The sequence below is a fragment of the Pipistrellus kuhlii genome, unplaced genomic scaffold, assembly GCF_014108245.1.
Source record: "Pipistrellus kuhlii isolate mPipKuh1 unplaced genomic scaffold, mPipKuh1.p scaffold_m20_p_2, whole genome shotgun sequence".
In the NCBI taxonomy this organism is placed as follows: Eukaryota; Metazoa; Chordata; class Mammalia; order Chiroptera; family Vespertilionidae; genus Pipistrellus; species Pipistrellus kuhlii.
Window position 1 is genome coordinate 36,873,346 of NW_023425515.1, and position 24,511 is coordinate 36,897,856.

At 49.6% G+C, this 24,511-nt stretch overlaps 2 protein-coding genes across 6 annotated transcripts; both read left to right on the plus strand.

Annotated features, from left to right (window-relative positions):
• The first annotated feature begins 1,640 nt into the window (after positions 1 to 1,640).
• Positions 1,641 to 10,740, plus strand: AP2M1 (adaptor related protein complex 2 subunit mu 1). Of its 4 annotated transcripts, XM_036447500.2 has the most exons (13): positions 1,641 to 1,798; positions 3,798 to 3,914; positions 5,088 to 5,093; positions 5,595 to 5,860; positions 6,747 to 6,829; positions 7,231 to 7,236; positions 7,436 to 7,571; positions 7,662 to 7,803; positions 8,384 to 8,503; positions 8,596 to 8,731; positions 8,834 to 8,931; positions 9,375 to 9,486; positions 10,135 to 10,740. In XM_036447500.2, exons 2-13 carry the CDS (start codon positions 3,841 to 3,843, stop codon positions 10,267 to 10,269), a joined length of 1,314 nt encoding a protein of 437 aa, XP_036303393.1. In that variant the 5' UTR covers positions 1,641 to 1,798; positions 3,798 to 3,840; the 3' UTR covers positions 10,270 to 10,740. The 4 variants fall into 4 exon arrangements, with proteins under 4 accessions (XP_036303393.1, XP_036303395.1, XP_036303394.1 ...); XM_036447502.2 differs by lacking the exon at positions 7,231 to 7,236; XM_036447501.2 differs by lacking the exon at positions 5,088 to 5,093.
• A 1,692-nt stretch (positions 10,741 to 12,432) lies between these two features.
• Positions 12,433 to 24,311, plus strand: ABCF3 (ATP binding cassette subfamily F member 3). Of its 2 annotated transcripts, XM_036447492.2 has the most exons (21): positions 12,433 to 12,608; positions 12,837 to 12,984; positions 13,113 to 13,192; positions 13,599 to 13,645; positions 13,845 to 13,942; positions 14,025 to 14,147; positions 14,315 to 14,581; positions 14,893 to 14,973; positions 15,051 to 15,110; positions 15,206 to 15,262; positions 15,373 to 15,395; positions 15,500 to 15,555; positions 15,666 to 15,866; positions 15,964 to 16,040; positions 20,653 to 20,697; positions 20,782 to 20,914; positions 21,765 to 21,853; positions 21,956 to 22,047; positions 22,229 to 22,361; positions 22,505 to 22,592; positions 22,686 to 24,311. In XM_036447492.2, exons 1-21 carry the CDS (start codon positions 12,536 to 12,538, stop codon positions 22,842 to 22,844), a joined length of 2,130 nt encoding a protein of 709 aa, XP_036303385.1. In that variant the 5' UTR covers positions 12,433 to 12,535; the 3' UTR covers positions 22,845 to 24,311. The 2 variants fall into 2 exon arrangements, with proteins under 2 accessions (XP_036303385.1, XP_036303386.1); XM_036447493.2 differs by lacking the exons at positions 12,433 to 12,608; positions 12,837 to 12,984 and adding an exon at positions 13,302 to 13,401.
• The last annotated feature ends 200 nt before the right edge of the window (positions 24,312 to 24,511 follow it).

Below are 24,511 nucleotides of genomic sequence, written 5' to 3' on the forward strand. Positions count from 1 at the left end.
CAATCTTTAGATCTGTGTTTTTATTATCCACCGGACATCTACATGGACATATCCGTATGGACTCAATGCATTTCCCCCACTTCATGAATTCCAATCCTAGTTACTTTCACAATCAACATAGGCTCACCAGCTAGAAACATTTATGGACTTAAATCCCTTCCCATATCTTACTATTCAGCAGATCATATCCATTCTACTCCAACAATCTTTTCTTGAATTCAGCCCTTCTCCCCTCTGCCTCTGCTCTAGTTCACAGGAGCATGGGATCTGGAATCAAGTTGTTCTGGGTTGAATCCCAGCTCTACTACTTTTTGGTTGTGTGATAGGAGAATTATTTAATCTCTCTGAGCCTCAGTTCCCTCATACGTAAAATGACGATAATAATACCTACCTCACAGGGTTGTTGTGAGGATTTAAATTAGATATTGTACGAAAAGTGCCTAGCACAGTGCCTGGCACACAGTAGAATAGGTGCTCAATAAATGGTAGCTATTATTATTAATATTATTATGATTATTTGCTATAAATTGGTAAGGATTTAGGGTATTTATTGAAGATAAATCTTTGGGAAAGGTAGGAGTGAAGCCTTGTGTGCTTTTTCAAGGATCAGAAGTGCCTATATTTGGCCACTTAATGGCTTCAGGCAATGACCACAGTTTTAATGAAGGAGGCCAAATGTTGGCCTCTGAAAAGAGGATGCGAGGGACAGTAAGGCTTGCATCCAGGTTCGCCCTTTTTTGTCCTTTCTCCCATGATGGGCTCAACCCTGACTAGCGAAGGCATCAGGGTATCTCTCTGTATACAAAGAGAAGAGCTAACATATTTCCTTCAGGTCCTGCAAGAGCCAGGCAGGCCTTTCATGTTTGCGGGTTGGCTCTGTCTTCTCAGCTTGGGTGTGAAGATTAACTCTGTTCATAGAGGAAATTTCAAATCCCATGCCACCAATGGTTTTCTAAACAACATATCTGCCTCTCATTAGAAGACACACATGTTCTGGCCTTGAGGAACTGACAGTAACATAGGTATAGATGAAGTAGGAACATGGACATAGTCTTGAAAAGCTTTATCTAGGTTCTGCCGAGTATTTGCCTCTTCACTTCCTGTTCCTTTCCTTGGGTCTTGATCCCTGGAGAAAGGCTTATGTCTGGCAAATATATACAATGAAAAATTAAAATTTCGGAGAGTCAGAGGTGGTGTTAGAAAGCAGTAAATTCAGCACAAACACTTCTACTGCCAAGTGGTGTGTTGTATGGAAAGTGAGGACAGCCAGTCCTCGGACTCTGGAGTCACGAAAGGCCTACAACGATGCAAGACTTAACAGACGGACTTCTAATGGTAGCAATCCTCTGAGGCTCTCAGAAACATTGAAATAGGAACTGGAGGGACTCCAGAGACTACAATTCCCAGAATGCTCAGTGGGAGGGAAGGGGGAAAGGTCGTGAGCGGAATCGGATAGGCTGGGTTGTGCCTTTCGGCTAAGGCTGGGTAAGGCCACTCCTAGCCCTCTCCCCAAGGAACCCCTACACTCCCGTTCGAAGGTTCTCGAAGGCAGTCGGCAGTTGTAGTTTTGCTACATCTAGAGAGCTTAACATTGTAAGCGAGAAAGCCGGAGGGCCTGACGGGACTTGTAGTCCGTGCGGGAGCCCGAGGCGCACGCGCAGGCGCGGCCGGGGCCGGGGCGGGGCCGCGGCACTGCGGTGAAAGCCGAGGCAGCGGGCAGGCGAGCAGGGGGCGGGCGGACATCTTGGGATCCGGAGAGTGGCCGGGCGGGCGGAGCAGAGCGGGCCGCGGACACCAGGTGAGCTCGGGATCAGGCCTCACGGGAGGAAGGAGGACGCCTTGCCCAAACTGCAGCGTTGCCCTTCCCCGCGCACAGGGTAGGCGGGAAGCTGCCCACACCCGGGAGTGGCCTCAGCCTTTTAGGTCCCAGAGGAGCTGACGGCGGCGGGTGGAGTCGCCCGGGGCGCGGCTGCAGGACGGGCTCGGGGAGCGCGCCCTCCACCTCACCCGCCCGGCGCCTTCCTGGAGAGGGAGATCTCCTGGAACCCTCCCAGGGCAGGCACCCCGCGCGGCGCCCCCTCCCTGGGGCGGTGACAGCACCCCTACCCCGCGGCGCCTCCCCCACCCCCACACCCCCGGGGCCAGGGCTGCTTCACTATCTCCTCCGACAGTGACACCCCCCGGGCCGCCTCCTGGGACCGTGACAGGCCTCCCACCCCCTCCTCCCCGCTGAGTGACAGCCTGGGGCTCTCATTCCTCAGGCCCGTGACAGCGCCGCACCCCGCGGATCCATCTTTCCCCGCGATGTCTTCCTTCCCGGGGCAGAAGCCCACCATCCACCCCCTCATTGCCTCCGCACCTGAACCCCAAAGCAGGCTCCGTCTCCCCGGCGTCCTCTACACACCGCGGCCAGGCTCCCCCTGCCGTGTTTTTCCTCTCCAAAGCCCTGACCTTTGCCATCCTCGAACTCTTGCCCTGGGCGCCCCACCAGCCCCGCCGCTGCTGTGGGCTCACCTGGCGAGAGGGCTGAGGATTCTGCCCGCCGCCGCCGCCGCCAGGTCTCCCGCTGAAGTCAATACCTGTCTGCGGCCCGAGCTCCCTCCCGAAGCCTGGATACCTGTGGACTCGGTTCCTGGCCCAGGCTCTACCTCCATCTTGCCTTTCCTCTCTCTCTCCCCTGGACCCTTAGGGACTGAGGCATGGGTTGTGCCCAGCACCTTCGGAGACTGACCTCTCGCTGAGTCTGGGAGACCCTGGTGGCCGTAGGAATAGGCTTTACTTTACAGTTTAAAAAAAAAGTCTTGCTAAATGACCCCCCTGTGAAATTAATACCAGGGCTAATCCAGGAAATCTAGAACTAAACAAACCCTTTTTGCCCTTGCAAACAGCCTACGTTAGTTTGACCCAGATAATTTGGATAGTTGGGGCATCCTGCCCCTCACAGGTAGGCGGCACCCAGGTCAGACATGGGCCTGGAATAACAGAATTTCCACTTATGTACCTGCATCCCGCCTCCTCCTCCCCCTCCCCCTCCCACCCTATTTTTTATTGTACTGGGGAGCTGAGAGGGAGCCTCCCTTTTTGAAAGGAGGGGTGCTTGCCAAAAATAACTACTACTAAGCAGCTTGGGTCGTAGAAGTGTAGTCTGTCAGGGCTGGGACCTTTCTACTCTGCTCTTTTGCCTGCTTATCTGACTGCCTGGAGGAGGTTGGAGCCACACTTGGGGATCTAAGTCAGGGCCTAAGGCTTCCTTTCCTCCCCACCCCCACACCCCTTGCACACCCTTTCCTGGAATGTTTAGCTTTCAGTGAATTAGCCTGAGATTCAGGCCCTGCCCCTTCTCAGAAGGGTAGTGGAGACTGAGACTTGGTGCTCTCTGAGCCCCAGGCCTGAACCCAGGGCAGTAATTCCTGCCACCATTCGTGCAGCCACAGGCAGGCCTTCCCGTGGACTCCCTGGCGAGAGTCTGCACAGGAAGGGGCGGAAAAGGATTCTCGCTGAGCTCAGTTCTGTGAAGAGGGGGAGGGGCTACTCTCTGGGCTCAGCCCCAGAAAAGGGAGGATCAAAATGGCCTTAGTATCCTGGGCCCAAGTCCCTCACCATTTCTTTCTCCCGACCAATGTGGGATAAACAGGAACTGGAGCCTGGCTAAGGGGAGGAGCATGCCTGCCAAGGGCTGCAGGGTCACTTGCTGGGTTGAGTCAGGGAAAAAAAGCACATTGTGACCTGCACAGCCCCACAGTGGATGTGGGCAAGGGTTCTGAGGCCTTCCCTTACCCTGCCTCTGCCTTTCCTAGGTCTGTTCTCAGAGCAATGGGCTGTGGAGACTGAGCTGCCGCCATGATTGGAGGCTTATTCATCTATAATCACAAGGGGGAGGTGCTCATCTCCCGGGTCTACCGAGATGACATCGGGTGAGTCCCCTGGCTGAACCAGCTGCGCCCCACCTTCCATCCCTCCTCCCCAGCATGCAAGATCAGGTCTGTTCCTATCAGTCACTTGACTTGGACCACTCCCACCCCACCACCACCCCCTGCTGCATCATGGAAGCTAAGCATGTACAGCCTGGCTCCCATGAGGTCTGGTAGTATTGGTCTGGCTCCCAGCTGCTGGCCCACAGGTGAGACCGGTGGAATTCTGCCTTTCCTGCCTCCTGTTTCCCTTAGTGACAGACCTGGTTGCTGGGATGAGTGCTTTTGCCTGGGCTGGTTTATTCCTCCTTTGAGGAGGAGGGAGACGTGTCTTCTGGGTGGAGTTAGTGGCCAGGCTGGAGGTACTAATCCATCTAAGTCCTGCCTTCAAAAGCCCTTCTCATGATGCGAGTCTTCACTGGATTCTTTTGAAAGCCTCTCCAGCTGCCAAATCCTCTTCCACTCCCTTTCTCAGAAAGAGGCAGGCTGCTGACTTAGCTGTTTTCAGTTCCTCTTGGCCATTCTTGGAGGAGAGAGTGTGAGCACTGAGGCCCTCCCTGGGTCAGGGAGGCCATGCCCTTTCTGGCCTCTCAGAGTAGACCCAGAATGGCTTCTTGTTCTGGGTCCCGCAGACCTTAACAAGTGGGCACGGCCTTGCTTCTCATTCTGCCCCATCCTGCATGCTACTGTTCTTTCCTGAGTGAGCAGCTCTAATGAGGTTAGGCTCCTCTGGTTTGTTTTTTTTAGGCCCTGTTTTTCTTCCTCAAAGATCTTGGGATAGACAGTCAAAGAATGGGCTAGCTGCAGTACCCTAGCTCGTTGGCTTTTGGCTCCCAGGCTGATGGACTGGTGTGGCCTTTGTGTCTATTTTTCCATTGGCTGGTGGTGGGACATGAGCTAAAGATGTGGCAATACCTGGATTGCCTGAGCCTGCTGGCTACACCATCCACACCCTGCTCTGGCCCTGCATGGACCTGGTTAAGCCAAGGCCAGGACGTACACATCTTGCATGCCTTGTTGCGCTCTCCACCCCTTGCCTGTTATTTGTCTGTTTTTACCTCATGGTGTGTGCTGCCTACCCCAGTGTGTTGTGTGTCTAACCCTCTCTCTCGTTGCTGTCACTCTCCTCTTCTTGCTGGCGTCATTTCTCTCATCCCATCTCATTGGCTGCTGTAGCAATAGGTAAGCAGCCTGTTAAGCTGCCGCCCAGGTACTGGAGGGTGGGGTGTCCTGCCCCTCATCCTTGTTTTCTTCATCCTTTTTCATTCCCTGAGCTTGCCCTGGAATTGGATCCCAGACAGAAATGGGTGGCCCGGCTCCACAGCTCCTCGGTGCTTCTCCCTCAGTAGAGCAGAACCTTCTCTGAAGTCATGCTGGCTTTGTCTAACTTGTTGGGAAGCCAGCCTTCCCCACTGATGGGCTTACTAGTGGGAAGACTGGGTCTCTTTCTCATGGCCTGGAGCTCACCGAGAAGCTAGAGCAGTGGCAGCAGGGAAATTGGAGGCATCCCTGAACTTGATGGACCTCACTTTATTCAGGTTACACCTGTCTTCCTAACATGGCACTTTAGAGTATGTGTCAGAATTCTGCAGGGAAGTGGGGATGCTGTTAGTAGCTGTGATTGGTCCCTGTACAGTGAGGCTTGCCTGAGTGCTGAGCAGCCCGTCTACCCTTTTTCCTCAGGAGGAACGCGGTGGACGCTTTTCGGGTCAATGTTATTCATGCTCGGCAACAGGTGCGCAGCCCCGTCACCAACATCGCTCGCACCAGCTTCTTCCATGTTAAGCGGTCTAACATCTGGCTGGCAGCTGTCACCAAGCAGAATGTCAATGCTGCCATGGTCTTCGAATTCCTCTATAAGATGTGTGACGTAATGGCTGCCTACTTTGGCAAGATAAGCGAGGAGAACATCAAGAACAATTTTGTGCTCATATATGAGCTGCTGGATGGTGAGACGGGCAGAGTGGCGGGCCTAGGGTGGGGGTGAACCTGACTGGGTCTGGCCTTGAGATGGGAGCAGGTCTGAAGCTCCAGTGCCTTCTGAACTTCCTTTCCTAGCCCCGAGAAGGCTAGTCCAAATCCAGACCTAAAGTCTGCTCTGAAGTAGAACACAGAAATAGGCGCTAGTGAGTAGAGGAGGTCTTTCGGCTGAGAACCTGTCTGGGATTTGGTGGCTGGGACTCCTGCAGTAAGCACTTTTTCCCCTCTTTTACCTTTGTGGTTTGGGCCTTAGTTCATGACTGTCCTCTCAGCTTTCCATTTCAACACGTGCCTCAGAGCCTGGAGGAGGGTGAGGTATTATAGGCCCCTCAAGTGCATTACATTGTTACCTTGGCTCCTCTGTAGGGTATGATTTAAGTGAACAGAATTTTCTAAGGCTCAGTGCTTCTTGACCTTTCACCCACTGACCACATGACGCTTCTACTGATTTTCTCCATTTGATAAAATCTGACATTTTACAGAGAGGAAGGGAGGAGAGAGAGAGAGAAACATAAATGTGAGAAAGAAACATTGATCGGTAGCCTATCATATGCATCCCAGCCCCAGGGACTGAGCCCAGAACCTGGGCATGTTCCCTGACCAGGAATTGAACCAGGGACCTTTTGGTGCACAGGATGATGCTCTACCAACTGAGCCATACCAGCCAGGGCAAAATCTGACATTTTCTTACAAAGCATAAATCCCAGAGTAATACTACAAAGTTCTAAGACTACTATAGGTGATCCCACACTCTTCTGGGGCTGTGCTGGCCAGACATGTCTGGGCCACGGAAGGGACAGGAATGAAGGGACCTTCAGCTTTCTCCAGGATCTGATGGTTCCCTTCCTTTTGCAGAGATCCTGGACTTCGGCTATCCACAGAACTCAGAGACAGGCGCACTGAAAACCTTCATTACCCAGCAGGGCATCAAGAGCCAGGTATTGGAATTATACAGCCACAGTCCTGGCGGAGGCCAACCCCTTCGTCCCAGCTGGCCCCTGAGCCGTGTCCTAGCTGATTCATGCAGCTGCCTCTAACAGGAAGTGCTGCTCTGATCTTTCTGCCATGACTGCAGGCTTATTTTCCCATGTGGCCCTCTCCCAACCGAGATGCAACTGACTCAGCATCTCTGTTACTGGGAATACAGATCAAGCAGTTTCCTTCTGCACCGGGGGAAGGAAGAATGGGGGTTGCTCTGGAGGCCTTGGTTCCTCAGGAGGAGAGAGTTCGGACCCTCCTCTGGGATCCAGGCCTCATAGCCTTCTTTTCTGCCTGTTTCTCCCCATCTGCGCTCCCCTACGGCTTCCTGTGGGCTCCACATTGACCCTGTGGCCTCCAGCATCAGGTAAGGTATTCCCTCAACTTCTACCCTTGCAGCTTCGCTCCCTTTCTTCAGGTCCTGCCCCACTGGGCCTCTGGGGGAAGATGGGTTTCAGGGCGGGGCCTAAAAGGAAAGAGGGATGAGGATGGAGTGGGGACAGAGACAGGATGATTGACAGTGGAGAGGAGTGAGGCCATTGCTGTTTGTCTCTATTTCCATGTAGACAAAAGAGGAACAATCCCAGATCACCAGCCAGGTGACTGGGCAGATTGGCTGGCGGCGGGAGGGCATCAAGTATCGCCGGAACGAGCTCTTCCTGGATGTGCTGGAAAGTGTGAACCTGCTCATGTCCCCGCAGGGTGAGAGCCCCCTCATGATAAAGGTTGCGGGGGGGCGGGGGTAAGGTCCTGGTCCTGACTCAGCTTTTCCATTTGTCTGTCCATCACCAGGGCAGGTGCTGAGCGCCCATGTGTCCGGGCGGGTGGTGATGAAGAGCTACCTGAGTGGCATGCCTGAGTGCAAGTTTGGGATGAATGACAAGATTGTAATTGAGAAGCAGGGCAAAGGCACAGCTGATGAAACAAGCAAGAGGTGCCTGAGGCAGGGGAGCTGGTGGGAAAGGGTGGCAATTGGAGGGCAGAGGGGGCATGGTAAATCACAAATTCTTTCTGGACATCATTTCTGCAGTAATACAAACTCCCTCTTCCCAAGGATGTACTTGGCTAATTGCTCTTGACATCTGTGCTTAAGAGAGAAGAGGGGATTGCCCTCATCCTACTCAGAGAGTAAGCCCCTTTATATGGTCCCCAGAACCAAGGCTTTTCTGTATATACTGCTGGCCTCTGCCCAGTGTACCTGAAACCGCTAGGTCCTAAGCAGCAGAGCTCTCAAGAGATGAGCTTGCAAAGCTTCCACTGACCCCTAATTCTGGGGCAGGGATCCTTAAGTCAGAAAGCTGTATTCTGACAGCTTTTTTTTTTTTTTTTAATCTTTATTGTTGAATGTATTACACTATCAAAAGCTATCAGGAATATTCCTGATAGCTTTTGATAGTGTATAGTGGGAACCTCACCCGGCTCTGACAGCCTTTGTGGGTGGGGTGGGGCAGCCTCCCAGCCTAAATCTCTCCTGCCACACTGCTGTACTGATGACACTGAGCCCCTTTTTGCAGCGGGAAGCAATCAATTGCCATCGATGACTGCACCTTCCACCAGTGTGTGCGACTCAGCAAGTTTGACTCTGAACGCAGCATCAGCTTCATCCCACCAGATGGAGAGTTTGAGCTCATGAGGTGCCGCTAGGATGTGAGGAGGCAAGGGCGAAAAGTGGGGAGAGGGAAGAGGACAGACTCTGCTATGCCAACCTTGCTCTCTACTTCTAAAGGTACCGCACCACCAAGGACATCATCCTTCCTTTCCGGGTGATCCCACTGGTGCGGGAAGTGGGGCGCACCAAGCTTGAGGTCAAGGTGGTCATCAAGTCCAACTTCAAGCCCTCACTCCTGGCTCAGAAGATTGAGGTGAGGACAGGGACTTGGGGAGGAAGAAGCACTTGTCTTCAGGAATGAAGGCAGCTGATGTCAGGGCTTGACAGAGCTTCCTGACAGGTGTGTTACTTCTAGGTGAGGATCCCAACCCCACTGAACACAAGTGGGGTGCAGGTGATCTGCATGAAGGGGAAGGCCAAGTACAAGGCCAGTGAGAACGCCATCGTGTGGAAGTGAGTCTTTCCTTCATGAGGCCACAACAGGGCTTAAGAAGCCTCAGTGTACCCTCTTACTCAGTTTTACTGTTCGTCCTCTGAGTGTGTATGTGTTTTTTGGGGGGGAAGGGAGTTGGACTGCCTATTTGCTTCTCCAGGAGCTTCTGTTTGCTCTCAACCTATACCTATGTGAGTGTGCCACCTGTTTGCACTTGGGTGCATGCCTACATTTATTTATCAGGATGCTTTAACATTTTCTTATGTCTGTGAAGTAAACAGTAAGGGATGGCACGACCATCTATCTCAGCAGAAATAGCAGACCCAAGGTTCCATAGCAAGTGGTAATCAATTTTCTTGTCCTAGCACCTCCCACAAGCTGCTGGGTTCTTTCCTCCCCACCCCCTTCAAAATTTCTCCAAGCTTCCAGTGGCACTTGCTGCCCATTGCTCCTGTGTTCCTAGGATCAAGCGCATGGCAGGCATGAAGGAATCGCAGATCAGCGCAGAGATTGAGCTGCTGCCCACCAATGACAAGAAGAAGTGGGCTCGACCCCCCATTTCCATGAACTTTGAGGTATGGCGGGAGAGGGGCGTGGAGCCATAGCAGGGTATGCTGGGAAAGATCTTGGAAGTCATTCAGGTCAACCTCTATACCTACTTCCTGCGATAAGCAAACTGAGGCCTTGAGAAGGGAAGTGACTTTAATTCATAGATCCATTTCTTCCCCTTTCAGGCTTCCAACTAGAAATTGCTATTCACACTAACCAAAATCTTTACCTTCTTTAGGCTTATTGTAAAATAATTCTTTAGAAAGCTTTAGATTGCTGGAATGCCAAATAAGACACAAAGTTTACTTAACAAACAAAAAAATGAGCTGACCTTGCTTTGTGCAAATTATGTTAGACATACAATTTTCTCCACCTTATTTTTTAAGTCCATAATATTGAGATGTTCTAAGTCAGGTCTTTGGTTGCTGCTTTCTGCAGATTAAAAGAATTTATTCAGGTTATCACAGGCAGGGCCTAACTTTAAACTCTTAGATATGCTTTATTCTTTAGTAACCTTTAGGAGGACCCCCTCACTACCCCAACTTCTTTCAGGACACTAATCATTCAGTCACCAGTAGTAAAGAGATAAAGGTAGGGCGGAGCTACAGAACTTCCCAGAAGAGAGAGAGTGACTGGAAGGCCACTTTCCTAACTGGAGCTGTCCCCTTGCCCAGGTGCCATTCGCACCCTCTGGCCTCAAGGTGCGCTACTTGAAGGTGTTTGAACCGAAGCTGAACTACAGCGACCATGATGTCATCAAATGGGTGCGCTACATTGGCCGAAGTGGCATTTATGAGACACGCTGCTAGCTGCCTAGTGGCAGCTAGCCCGCCTCCCCACCCACCCACCCTCTTCCACAAGTCCAAGTGCCCCAGCCACCACACATCAGTGTCTCATCCCTCCTGCTTTGCTGCCTTTCCTTTGCACCAGCCCCTGAGTCTAGGTCTGGACCAACCACATCGCAAGTAGGACTGGTGGAGCTGTCCCTGGGCTCCCTGGGCAAGGTGGTCTCCGGGGCTCCTGCTTCTCCATCCGTCTGTCTGTCCTGGCCCATTGCCAGGCCCGATGAGTTCTGTGACCAAAGTCAGATGGGCTTCTCCTCCCCTCCCCTGTGGCCACACTCTCAAGTGGGAGGGTTGGTTGCCCTTCACCTCAGAGCTCCCCCAACAGCTAGGAATGGATCCCTAGCCCTCAATCCCTGTTCTGCTTTGGGATAGTGTGAGCTTCATTTTGTACACGTGTGACTTTGTCCAGTTATAGACCCAATAAACTGTAGAGTGAAGGAGCTGGCTGTGTTGATGCAGTGGGGATGGGGACTGGTGGGACTGCTCTTCCCATGTCTTACACTGACTGCTTTGAGTACAATTTTCGGTTTTGACCTTTCAAGGCTTCTTCCCTTGTCTTGGTCTCAATTGTTAGGCCCCTCCAAGGCCACCCAGTCCCTAATCCTAATTTGTGTTCACCCCAGGTCTCCTGACTCCTCTGAAAAGAAAACAGTTTCCTAGGGCCAGCAGCCCCACCCGGCCCCAGTTCCCTAAGGGTAGAGATTCTTTCTCTAATTTACTCCTAGCTTTAGGCAGATAAAGGAGCAGATTCGCCTTCCACCAGTTTTTCTTGCTTGGTTTCAGCCTTTTTTAACCTAAAAAATCTAGAAAGTTTCAAAAAAACAAGTAGCAAAATATAATGAACGCTCATGTCCCATCATCCAATTTCAACAATTATCAACTCATGGCCCATTCACTGATGTCATGTCCAATCTGTGTTCATACTTAATTCAAGTGTCCTATAAAAAATTTTTAAAATATATTTTATTGATATTTTACAGAGAGGAAGGGAGAGAGATAGAAAGCTATTGTAGAAACGTCTACAAGAGAGAAACATGGACCAGCTGCTTCTTGCACACCCCCTCCTGGGGATGTGCCTGCAACCACGGTACATGCCCTTGACCGGAATCGAACCTGGGACCTTTCAGTCCGCAGACCCACGCTCTACCAGAGCCAAACGGGCTTCGGCAAATTTTTAGTTTGCATCTGGATCCAAACAAGGTCCATTATAGTAGGGGAATGCTTCTTAAATTTTATAAACCACAGGTTCTCCTCGGCTCTTGCAATGTTGAAGAAACCAGCTATTTCTGTACAGTACATAGTTTCCCCCTCAGAATTTCTATTTCCCAATGTTTCCTATAAAGTGGTTATTAGATTTAGAAGCTTAATAGCTTCTATAGCTTTATTTTAAATATCAGGATTGACTGATTCCTCACAAGGATGAATTAATAATGTAATTTTAGGTGACAATTTTACAGCAGGGTTGGAAGAGTATTCACTTTAAATTTTACAGTAAATGTAACGCAGTAGCATCATTAATTTCTGAGAGAATCCGGGAAAGGAAGTACATTCAGGCTGCAGAGAAGTCTGCTTTGGGTTTAGGTAGACTTAGAGAACACATACCAATGAATTTACACAGGCCGTGTTGTCCATCTGGTTTTCTCCACCTGGTTTCCTTGCCCCTTGGCAGAGTGAGGCTGTGCCCTGGGGTGGTGGGATAGGCATAACTTGTATTGCGCTGCCAGACGCGAGCAGAGCAGGCGAACTTCCAGGCCGAGGTTGGGAAACATAGTAACCGCGCCTGCACAGAACTCCTCTGAGAATTTAGCAAAAAGGATTAAGAGAGCAGAGTCTGAAAGCTCAGGAACCAGCGTGAGTCAGCCTGGCTCAGGCGTTTAGACTAGCAAGTCCAATATGAAGCGCTTCAGCCACCGCGGGTCTTCCGGCGGTCCCCACCCGCCGAACCTTTGGCATTCGAGTTCTCCGCCTTCCGGAAGCCACCTCCCAGAAGGCCCGAGGCCGCACGAGCGGAAAAGGCATTGCGCAAGCGCAGAAAGCTCTGGCGTAGACACCGGTGCTCGCGCACGCGTCTTTTCGACCCCGCCCACCGGGTTCCGCGCAATCCACGCGTTACTTAGGTCACCACTGCGCATGCGCCGTGAGAGGAGGGACGGGCTTTCGGGGGGAAGGGCAGGGGTGGGCCTCGGCCGGGGTCTCACCGCGGCTGCGCGGAAGGGAGCCGGGCTGTAACATGGCGACTTGCGCTGAAATCCTGCGGAGCGAGTTTCCCGAAATTGACGGACAGGTCTTCGACTACGTAACCGGTGAGCCCAACCGAATCAGCGTGCTGGGGGGGCCAAAGTGGAAGTCGGGTGGGAAAGGCTAAGGGAGGGCAGGGCCGGGGCCGCGGCTGGGTCTGGCCTCTGCGTGACCTCTTGTCCCGAGGGCGGGACAGGTCCGGAGGCCAGGCTCTCGGGTCGCGGTTCCGGGGTTAAACTCCTTGTGTGTCCACCTTACCCCGTGTGTGCCTCGACCTGCCCCGCCCCGCCCAGGCGTGTTGCACAGCGGCAGCGCGGACTTCGAGTCTGTGGACGACCTGGTGGAGGCTGTGGGGGAACTGTTGCAAGAGGTGTCCGGGGACAGCAAGGATGACGCGGGCATCAGAGCCGTGTGTCAGCGCATGTACAACACCCTACGCCTGTACGTGGCCGGGGGGCTTGTGGGGAGATGGGAAGGGGACGGTCGGGGGGCAGGAGGGAATAAGGTCTGATGGCCAAAGAGCTTTCTCCTCAACCCCTAACTCTGCGCTTGCCGTCCCTGCCGTGTAGGGCCGAGCCACAGAGCCAGGGAAACAGCCAGGTGCTGCTGGACGCCCCCATCCAGTTGTCAAAGATGACGGAGAACTACGGTGAGAAAGGAGGGAATATTGAACTAGCTACCCTCTCCTTTTCCTCAGCCTCAAGGCCCCAGCCACCTGCCTCCTGGAGCTCAGAACTCCTGGCACCTCTTTTCCATAGGACAAGATTGTAGAAGCTAGTTGATGTCTTTACTGAAGGCAAAAGAGCCCATTGATGAAGGGAGTAGGGTTGGAGGGTTCTCCCCAAGCTCTTGGCAATGGTATGAAGCATATGGGCTTTGGAGCTGGACAAACTTGGGTTCACCCACTCCCCACCCCCTGCTTTGTGACTTACTAACCAACTGCATGCTCTTGTTGGAGTTGCTTATCAGCTTTGTGTCTGGTTTATATTAGTTACTCAAAATATTAGTTTCCCTTCCCTCAGGGAGAAGGTGACTGCTTTTCTTCTCATCTACAGACTGTGGCACCAACCTTCCAGGACTGCTGAAGAGGGAACAGTCCTCGGTGAGGAGGAGGAGGAGGATGAAAGGGAGGGGCTGTGTATGGTTGGGGAGGAGTTGACTGTTTCTAAATACTGGAATATCTTCCTGGGGGATTTCTGAATCTTTAATTCTGTTCATCGCGGATAAATTGGGAGGGTTAATTTAAGGTGCTCTCTCTGAGCCTACACCCTAGGGTGAAACGGTTTTGTTTGGACCCTTAGACAGTGAATGCAAAGAAGCTGGAGAAGGCTGAGGCTCGGCTAAAGGCAAAGCAGGAGAAACGTTCAGAGAAGGACACACTCAAGACCAGCAATCCTCTGTGAGTTTAGCAAAAAGGGTTAAGAGAACAGAGCAGTCTCTACTGGGAGTTGCCAAAAGCCATCCATTTATTCTTTTAACAGAGTCTTGGAAGAGGCATCAGCCAGCCAGGCAGGCAGCAGAAAGGAGAGTCGGTTGGAATCATCTGGCAAGAACAAATCCTACGATGTGCGAATTGAGAACTTTGACGTGTCTTTTGGCGACAGGTGAGGGAGTGGCAGTGGGGGGTGGGGGGTGTGATACTTTTCTTTTCCAATTAAAGAGAATTTGGGGAGATTCAATGGGGTTAAAAGTAATGTTAGGTTTCTGTTGTTAAAGTTGCAGTACACCAATGTCTAGAGCACCCTTTTGTCTTCTTCCTGCTGCCCCGCAGGGTACTGCTGGCTGGTGCAGATGTGAACCTGGCGTGGGGCCGCCGCTATGGGCTAGTGGGCCGAAATGGGCTGGGGAAGACTACCCTGTTGAAGATGCTGGCCACCCGGAGCCTGCGAGTTCCCTCCCACATTTCCCTGCTGCACGTAGAGCAGGAGGTTGCTGGAGATGACACCCCTGCCCTGCAGAGTGTGCTGGAGAGTGACACTGTGCGAGAAGACCTCCTGCGGCGAGAGCGGGAGCTCGGTGCCCAGGTTGCTGCTGGCAGGTGAAGGCTCCGTGCTAGGGAAGGACGGCAGCAGCTGTCCTTCACAGAGTGCCCGCCATTCTGTCATGGTCCAAAATTGGCATGCCCATCCCAGTGAGCAGGAGAGCTTAGAACCAGCACTCCCAAGCCCTTGTTCCTTCCATTGTGCCCAAGGCCCTCAATACTGCGAGCAAGTCCTTCCTGTACTCTGTTCTTGTCCCAGCAAAAAGGCAGCCAGCCAGTGGTCTGCTTTCCAATAGCATGGGGTACGGGATATCCTCTCGAACTGTCTCTACTCAGGCTGATTGCTCTGCCCCCCATTTCCATCCCAGGGCTGAGGGCTCAGAAGCTGCACAGCTGGCAGAAATCTATGCCAAATTGGAGGAGATTGAGGCTGACAAGGCACCTGCCAGGTATTTGAAATTCCCCCTTTCTTCCCATTTCACCTTTCCCTTCGGTTACCTGTTCCAACTGGGCTCTTCACTTCTAGGGCATCAGTCATTCTTGCTGGACTTGGCTTTACCCCTGACATGCAGCGGCAGCCCACCCGGTGAGTGGCCCTTGCCATTCTTGACTGTGGTTACCCTTGGCTCTTGCCCCGTGCTGGTGAGCACCCGCCTCTCACGCGGCTCTGTCTTTCTTCAGGGAGTTCTCAGGTGGCTGGAGGATGAGACTGGCTCTGGCCCGGGCCCTGTTTGCTAGGTGAGTCTTCTGGGCCTGTGTATGGATATTACGGAGGATGGGCCTTGGCACTTAGGGGTTTGCAATGGATCTCTGACCTAAAACCTCAAGCCTTGCATTCTTGTCCATAGGCCAGATCTTCTGCTGTTAGATGGTAAGTTTGAAATGTGACACTCCAACTTCAGGTGGGGAAAGGTGGCAACACTCAAGTTCCTTACACCTCCAGCCCTTCAATCCCAAATGTGTGCACTTTTCCAGAACCCACCAACATGCTGGATATAAGGGCCATACTGTGGCTGGAGAATTACCTGCAGGTGAGTGCCTATCAGTGCTGGAGTAAGTTTGGGGGAAGTCTGCAGAACACCTAGAGGCTGGGGAGCTGACTGCCCTCCCAAACTGGGCCTGCTGTCCTGTGACCCCTCAGACGTGGCCCTCCACAATTCTGGTTGTCTCCCACGATCGAAACTTCCTGAATGCCATAGCCACAGACATCATCCACCTGCACAGCCAGCGGCTAGATGGTTACCGGGGAGACTTTGAGACCTTTATCAAAACCAAACAGGAGCGACTACTCAACCAGCAGCGTGAATATGAGGCACAGCAGCAGTATCGCCAGCATATCCAGGTGACGGAGCCGGCAGGGCTGAGGGCCCCATCCCGTGGGTATTAGAGTTGCAGGGAGTAAGGGAGCCTGACCTGTGCCTGCACTCATCCACCCGCAGGTTTTCATTGACCGGTTTCGCTACAACGCCAACAGAGCCTCTCAAGTACAGAGTAAACTCAAGATGCTAGAGAAGCTGTGAGTACATGTCCCATGGCCTGGCTCCTGTTCTCCTAATTTCTTGCCTCTTTTTGCAGACCATCCTTGCCCTCTCATTATAGGCTCCCCTTTTCTAGAAACCAACTTGAATTTCCTCCCTTATAAGTAAAGTTTTATACTGTTCTCAAAGAGTTAATCTTGTCCCCTGGCCCTCGTAACCACTAATCTGCTTTCTTTGTGTGTATATTTGTGTATGCTTAACATTTAATATAAATGGAATCATACAATGTGACTCTTGTGTCTGGCTTCTTTGGCTTAGCATAATGTTTTTGAGGGTCATCTATGTCCTAGCACATAGTACTTCATTTTTACGACAGATAATATCCCATTGTATGGATAATATGATATTTTGCTTATTGAGTCATCAGTTGATGGACATTTATGTTTTCTCCTTTTGGCCCTTATGAATAATGCTGCTATGAACATTTATGTACTAGTTGTTATATGGACAAATGTTTTCTATTCTTTTGGATGCATACCTAGGAGTGGAATTGCTAGGTTATATAGTAATTCTATGTTTAACTTTAAAAATATATATATAGCCGAAACCGGTTTGGCCTAGTGGATAGAGCATCGGCCTACAGACTGAAAGGTCCCAGGTTCGATTCCAGTCAAGGACATGTACCTTGGTTGCGGGCATATCCCCAGTAGGGGGTGTGCAAGAAGCAGTTGATCAATGATTCTCTCTTCGATGTTTCTAACTCTATCCCTCTCTCTTCCTCTGTAAAAAATCAATAAAATATATATTTTTAAAAATATATATATATTTTTTTAATCTTGATTTTAAAGAAGAAGGGAGAGGGAGAAAGAGATAGAAACATCATTGATGTGAGAAAATCATTTATCGGCTGCCTCCTGCAAGCCCCACACTGTGGATTGAGCCCACAACTGGACATGTGCCCTGACCAGAATCGAACCATGACCTTCTGCTTTATAGGCTAAAGCTGAACCACTGAGTCATGCCCACTAGGCTGTCTTTTTTTTTTATTTATTTTTTTATTCACATGAGGACATGTTTAGAGAGGAATGGCAAGAGAGAAAGAAACATCAATGGGTTGCCTTCTGTATGTGCCCCAAACCCACAGCCCAGGTGTGTGCCCTGACCTGGGACCAACGGCAAACCTTTTCTTTCAGTGCACACACTCAACCAACTGAGCCACCTTGGCTGGCTATTGTCTTTAATTTTAGCTATCCTAGTGGGTGTGGCATGTTATCTCATTGTGGTTTATTTTTTTAAAATAAATCTTCATTGTTCAGATTATTACAATTGTTCTTCTGCCCCCCTCCTTCCCCTCCCCAGCCCATAGCTCCCCTCCACTTGATTCCCCACCACCCCATGCTCTTACCCCCCCGCCACTGTCGTCATCCATAGGTGTAAGATTTTTGTCCAATCTCTTCCCACACCCCTCACACCCTCTTCCCCCCAAGAATTGTCAGTCCATACCCTTTCTATGCCCCTGATTCTATTATATTCACCAGTTTATTCTGTTCATCAGATTTTTTATTCACTTAATTTTTAGATTCACTTGTTGATAGATATGTATTTGTTGTCACTTCGTTGTTCAAAATTTTTATCTTTTCCTTTTTCTTCTTCTCCCTCTTCTTAAAGAATACCCTTCAGCATTTCATATAATCCTGGTTTGGTGGTGATGAACTCCTTTAGTTTTTTATCTGTGAAGCTCTTTATCTGACCTTCAATTTGCTGGGTAGAGTAATCTTGATTGAAGGTTCTTGCTGTTCATCTTTGAATATTTCTTTCCACTCCCTTCTGGCCTGCATAGTTTCTGTTGAGAAATCAGCTGACAATGGGTGCTTCTTGTAAGTAACTAACTGTTTTTCTCTTGCTGCTTTCAAGATTCTCTCTTTGTCTTTTGCCCTTGGCATTTTAATTATGATGTGTCTTGGTGTAGTCCTCTTTGGATTCCTATTGTTTGGGGTTCTCTGCGCTTCCTGGACTTGTAAGTCTATTTCTTTCACCAGGTAGGGAATTTTTCTGTCATTTCTTCTAATAGGTTTTCAGTATCTTGCTCTCTCTATTCTTCTGGCACCCCTATAATTCAGATGTTGGTATGCTTGAAGTTGTTCCAGAGGCTCCTTACACTATCTTCATATTTTTTTATTCTTTTTGTTTTTCTGGTTGGGTGTTTTTTGCTTCCTCATATTTCAAATCTTTGGTTGATTCTTGTGGTCCTTTGGTCTGCTGTTGAGTTTCTGTATATTCTTTATTTCAGACAATGTATGCTTAATTTCTGACCCATCCTTTTCCTTTTTTGGCATTCTCATTAAGATCCTTAAAGTTCTCACTAAGTTCCTCAGTGATTTCTAGAAGATTCTTGAGTAACCTTATAACTATGGTTTTGAACTCTATCCAATAGTTTGCTTTCCTCCATTTCTTTCATTCATGACATGTTTCTTTGTCTCTGCATTTTGGCTGCTTCCCTGTGTTGATGGAGTGGCTTTGTGTATGAGACCCAGTGGTTCAGCCTCCCAAATCACCTGACATGGACACTCTTGGTGCACTCCTTTATGGGCTGAGTGCACAGTCTTGTAGTTAAGCTTTGATTGCTGTTGGTACACTGGGAAGAATTGACCTCCAGGCCATTTGGCTGTGAAGACCCACTGTGTCTATAATGGAAGAACTGCTGTGCTGGAGATACCTTATGGGGCAGGACTTTCTTCAGTGGAGCTTTGGTGCTCATTGAATCTGCCTCTTGAGTGTGTTACTTATGGATGTGAGGAGTTGAAATCTGGTGTCGTCTCACACTGACCACTAGGTACACTGGCTCCTGGATCTCCAAGGAGGTGCAGGTCAGCTACTGTCTGAGGCCAACCAGCAAGAGCTACAGTGAGATCTGCAGATTTCTACTTTTTGTTTGGGGTTTGGAAGTTTTGGAGCTGACCCAGCTGCAGTTTGTTAGGTTAAGCTTAGATAGGGCAGGCCATTCATATGCAAAAGCCACTTCATACAGTTTGGGTGGGATTGTAAATTGGACGGAGTCCCAAGAAATCACTAGGGCGTGACAAACAGCGATGGCTGCCAGTCAGCCCTCTCTACATCTTCGAGTTTCTGCATCCCACGCCCCAGCTCAGTAAACACTTCTGCAAGAGAGCCACCCTCACTTTCCCACCTGATGACAGACAGTCCCACTTCTCCCTGTAGGAGTGTGAGTCCCCAGAGTCTCGCCAGAAACTGGAGTTCAGAGCAGTTGGGAGCTTGTGTCTCCCTTCTGATTGAAAAAAAAAAAAACAGTGCACCCAGTCGCCAGCATGAGTCACGTGCCTCCTTACCTCTGCTTTTCCACACCTGTGCATGTCCTACCCAGTCTCAGTGCTCTTTTCTCTTTCCTTCTAGTTATAGAACTGCTACTCAGCCAGCTTTCCTGTGGTTCTGGGTGATAGACATTTTGTCTTTTAGTTGTAAATTTGGTGTGGTTGTGAGAGGCAGCACATACAGGTGTATACCTTATGCTGCCATCTTGGTTTTTGCTCATTGTGGTTTTGATTGCATGCCTTAATGACTAAGGTTGGTGAACATTGAAGGTTAAATCATTTTGTTTTGTTTTTGTTTTGCTAATCTTGAAATAATCTTACTAGAAGTGCTGGTGGTAGGAGAGCCTAAAACCGTAAAGCTTAGGATTTTTATGACATTGAAACATACATCATGACATGTTAACTAGAAGGACAAAAAGAATAATTCTATATTTTTCCAGCATTTAGTAAACTAGAAGAATGTACAGTCATGTGTTGCTTAATGGCAGGGATATATTCTGAGATGTGTTGTTGGGCAATTTTGTCATTGTACAAACATTATAGAGTGCACAAACCTAGATGGTATAGCCTACTACACCGTAGGCAGTATGTTATAGCCCATCGCTCCCAGACTACAGGTCTGTTTGGCATGTTGTTATGCTGAATACTGTAGGCATTTGTAACACAATATTTGTGTAACTCAACATAAAAAAGTTACAGAAAAGCCCAGCTGATGTTGCTCAGTGGTTGAGCATCAGCCCATGAACCAGGAAGGGACTGTTCAATTCCTGGTAAGGGCATATGCCTGGATTGGGGGCTTGATCCCCAGTAGTGGGCATGCAGGAAGCAGCTGAACAGTGATTTTCTCTGATCATTGATCTCTCTTTCTATGAAATAAATAAAAATATGTATTAAAAAGAGAGAGATATAGTAGCCACAGGATATTTACAGCAAAAAGAACATAAATAGGTAGCATAGTCATTTATTATCATTATCAAGTATTATGTGCTGTACATAATTACATGTGCTGTATTTTATACAGCTGGCAGTGCAGTGGGCTTATTTTTACCATCATCACTACAGACATTGTGGTATGACATTATGACTTGGCTCTGATGCCACTGGGTGATAGGAATTTTCTGCTTCATTATAACCTTATGGAACCACCCTAATGTATGCGGTCTGTTGTTAACCTTGTTATGTAGTACAAAACTATACTTGAAAATAAGAATGTTATCTGGGTGGTGAGACTACAAGCTTTTCTAAGTTTTCTCTGAGCATATATTTCTTATGTGATGGGACAAATAAAAGTCATAAATCTAGAGTGCCCCTCTTTCCTCAGGCCAGAACTGAAACCCGTGGACAAGGAGTTGGAAGTAGTGATAAAGTGAGTGCTGGGCCAGAGGGGCTGGTTGGAAGCTCTTGTTTCTGGCCACTGCAGTACTGTTCATTCACATCTTCCCTCCCACAGGTTCCCTGATGGGTTTGAGAAGTTCTCACCACCAATTCTGCAACTAGATGAGGTGGATTTCTACTATGATCCTAAACACGTCATCTTTAGCCGTCTCTCCGTCTCCGCTGATCTTGAATCCCGCATCTGTGTGGTATGGTTGTTGTTTCTCGGTTGCAGGAGCTAGGACTCTCCCACCCCAGCACATGCTGGGGGTTGGCCCAGATCCTCGGGCTGCAGGGGGAAGAGATCCACTGGATGGGAGTCAAGGCCTGAGCCAAGGACTGGGCTATACTTATACTGTCGCCATGTTCCAGCCTCACAGGTCTGCCCTGCAGAGGTGAAAAGAACAGCATGTGGTACTTGATGAATACTTGCAGCAGTATTCTGTTTTGCTCATCTCCGCTCTCAGTTTTCTCAAACCATGGAACATAGAGGAGAAAGTATAGGCTTCAGGGTCAGATTCAGATCCCGACTCTGCCATTTCCCAGCTTTGTTACTAAACCATTTTCTCATCTTTAAAATGGAGATAGCGTCTACCTCACTTAGTTATTGGGAGAGTTAAATCCCCAGCACTTACTAGGTACTCAAGTATTAAGTTCTCTACATATTTATTTATTTTTATTTTTTTTAATATATTTTATTGATTTTTTACAGAGAGGAAAGGGGAGGGATAAAGATTTAGAAACATTGATAAGAGAGAGTCATCTATCAGCTGCCTTTTGCACACACCCTACTGGGGATGTGCTCGCAACCAAGGTACCTGCCCTTTACTGGAATCAAACCCAGGACCTTTTAAGTCCGCAGGCCGATGAGCTCTATTTACTGAGCCAACCGGTTTCGGCTGTCTCTACATATTTATTACCCCCTTTATTTTTCTTTTCAGTTTCTGAAAAACATTTTAGTTGAAAGAGTCATTGGAACTACCCAAGTCCAATTCTCCTTTCCTTTCCTTTTGTGTCCTATGCATGTACACTCTAAAGTTCTCATGTTTCTTCTTATAGGTTGGGGAGAATGGGGCTGGGAAGTCTACCATGCTGAAGCTGCTTATGGGGGACCTAACACCTGTTCGAGGCATCAGACATGCTCACCGGTAGGGCCCACGCCTTCACTCTCGAACTACCCCTACACTTGCAGCTGCACTCGTTATGTCCTTGCCTTTCATCCCCTCTTGCACCTTCATTTCTGACTGCAGGAATCTGAAGATTGGCTACTTCAGCCAGCACCACGTGGACCAGCTGGACCTGAACGTCAGTGCTGTGGAGCTGCTGTCACACAAGTTTCCTGGTGTGTTAGGGCTTGGGGTTCAGGAGAAAGGCTCAGGGTATTGCCTACAGTTAGGCCTCCTTTGGGGAGCTGCTGAGCAGCTCACCCAAGTCTAGGTATAGGGACAGAGATATTTGAAGGTGGGGCTGGGGAGAGAGTGAAGGGAGGGAGTTGGGCCATGATCGAATGGTGCCTCTTCCAGGACGTCCTGAGGAGGAGTACCGCCACCAGCTGGGCCGGTATGGCATCTCTGGAGAACTGGCTGTGCGCCCTGTTGCCAGCTTGTCTGGGGGCCAGAAGAGCCGGGTAGCCTTTGCTCAGATGACTATGCCCTGGTAAGGCCTTACTTTCTAGAATTCTTGCCCTCCCTGTTCCCTCTGGCCTAGTACAAAATGATTCTCTTTGTCTTTATATCAGAAGAGTTTATGATTTCTCCAGCTCCCCATAACTATCCACCTTTCTGGGTTCTGCCTTTCAGCCCCAACTTCTACATTCTGGATGAACCCACAAACCACTTGGATATGGAGACAATTGAGGCTCTTGGCCGTGCTCTCAACAATTTCAGGGTGAGTGTGTCTTCATAGTGCCCACTCCCGGCCAGGCCCTGGGACTCCTGAGCCCTGCAACCCCCTGAGTGCCTCTGGTCTCCTGTCTTTCAGGGTGGCGTGATTCTGGTATCCCACGATGAGCGCTTCATCAGGCTGGTGTGCCAGGAGTTGTGGGTGTGCGAAGGAGGCGGCGTCACCCGGATTGAGGGGGGATTTGACCAGTACCGTGCCCTTCTCCAGGAACAGTTCCGCCGAGAGGGCTTTCTCTAGGTCCAACAAGCTGAGGGCTATGCCCAGGACATGGACTGGTCCCTCAGACCCCTGGGCTACCATATAGGGAACCATCTCCAGACCACGGACCTCCCCTGACTTTGGGGACAGCCTTAATCCCAAATCTCTCCTGCACAATCCAGGGAACCCCATCTAAGGGTCTGTGAGGACTGGTCTTGTAAGTGGAAGGGGTAGGGGGTACCCTCTGGGGTTATGCTTCCCCCACTGCCCCAGCTCTGACTGGGCCCCAAGTGGCTGCTGTGTAAATTAAATCTTCTTGCCTCATCTCTGCTGTTCCCTGGCAGAGCTGCAATGTGTTAAGGGGTGTAGGCTCTCTGATTTATTATTCTCCTGTGACATTTGTATCAATCACAAGGAGGGCGTTATAACATCACCAGCCTTGACCCTGGAAGGAGACATCTAAAGCCACTGGGCTCAGAGATCACCTGCCTGAGCTTGCGGTGGGCTGGGCTGTTTGGATGAAGGGCAGTTGTGTTACATCACTGTGGTGCTGGTCCCTGTAGTGTGGCCTCAGCCTCACGGCTTAAGAGAGTGAACTGATTCTGTAATCCTGCAGCTTTAGACAAGGTTTGTCATCTGCTTTCTCCCATGGTCTCTGGCCCAGGCTCACCTTGCTTCTTTGATCAGGACCTTCAGAAGGGTCTGAAGAGAAACTGTCTTTGTCCCCGTTTTGCTTGGGTGGTTTCTTTATTTTTCCTCTAACCATGTATAGAAAGAGGGGTCTGGGAAGAAATTGAAAATGGTGTCTAATGGGAAGAAATAGAGTACTTTGTTTTCAAATTAAGCAGTCTTAAGTGTGGGGTGGGATTTTTAACAGGGTAATATGATTTATAAATATTGTTTCTCGAGGGCTCAGCTGCTCTATGTAATTGCTATATAGAAGACACTAACATACAGACATTGTGTTGCTCTCCGTGGTGATGAAGGAAACCAGTCAACAGAAGGAACTTGCTGGCATCGTGGAGAATTATAGTCACAAAGTTCAACCAAGGGATGTTAACTCAGCTGGTGAGATTATGGTGCAGGTAGCTGGGAGGGAGAAACCTGTTTTTGGAGTAAATGAGAAGAAAGACAGGAAGTCTCTGCTGATTTACCATAGAACAGGCAGTGATGGATGAATGAAAACAGCAGAAGAGCCACTAATAGGCCTGCCTCCTCAGCCTCTCTTACTCCCTTTCAGAAGTCCCCAGGAGAGATTCTTTTAACTATGAGGCTTTGTGAACCCTCATGCTCCTAAGAGCTTCTCACAGCCCCCATTGCTTCTGCCAACCTCAGACCTGCAGATGGGCCAGTCAGGGGCCATCTGGTATGGGATTTGTGCCTACCTGTTTGCCAGGCTCAGCTCCTTCACCTCACACTAGTTTGTGAATCCCGACATGAGTTCCCTAAGTCCTTAGAGTTAGCGGGAGTACAGCTGAAGGGTTCTGTGACAGAATCTGCTTCTTTTGAAGGTGGGTGACTTTGTACAAAGAACATTGGAGTTGGGTCTAAGATCAAGTCCCAGTGCCATTACTGGTGATAGGAGTCACCAGACTAAGAAATACTAGGCGTGTAAGAAATCACTTGACCTTTTTGAATACCTCTTCCTGGTTTCTTGATAGGATTGTATTGAGGATTAGCAGACAAGCACATTATGCATATGATTC

Bases quoted from the DNA above. Each gene is read 5' to 3' on its own strand.
- AP2M1 (XM_036447500.2), top strand. From the start codon at position 3,841: ATGATTGGAGGCTTATTCATCTATAATCACAAGGGGGAGGTGCTCATC. The intron at 7,804-8,383 runs GTGCCTGAGGCA...CCCTTTTTGCAG, and splicing joins GCTGATGAAACAAGCAAGAG to CGGGAAGCAATCAATTGCCA. The intron at 8,732-8,833 runs GTGAGGACAGGG...TGTTACTTCTAG, and splicing joins TCCTGGCTCAGAAGATTGAG to GTGAGGATCCCAACCCCACT.
- ABCF3 (XM_036447492.2), top strand. From the start codon at position 12,536: ATGGCGACTTGCGCTGAAATCCTGCGGAGCGAGTTTCCCGAAATTGAC. The intron at 16,041-20,652 runs GTGAGTACATGT...CTCTTTCCTCAG, and splicing joins CTCAAGATGCTAGAGAAGCT to GCCAGAACTGAAACCCGTGG. The intron at 22,362-22,504 runs GTAAGGCCTTAC...TCTGCCTTTCAG, and splicing joins GCTCAGATGACTATGCCCTG to CCCCAACTTCTACATTCTGG.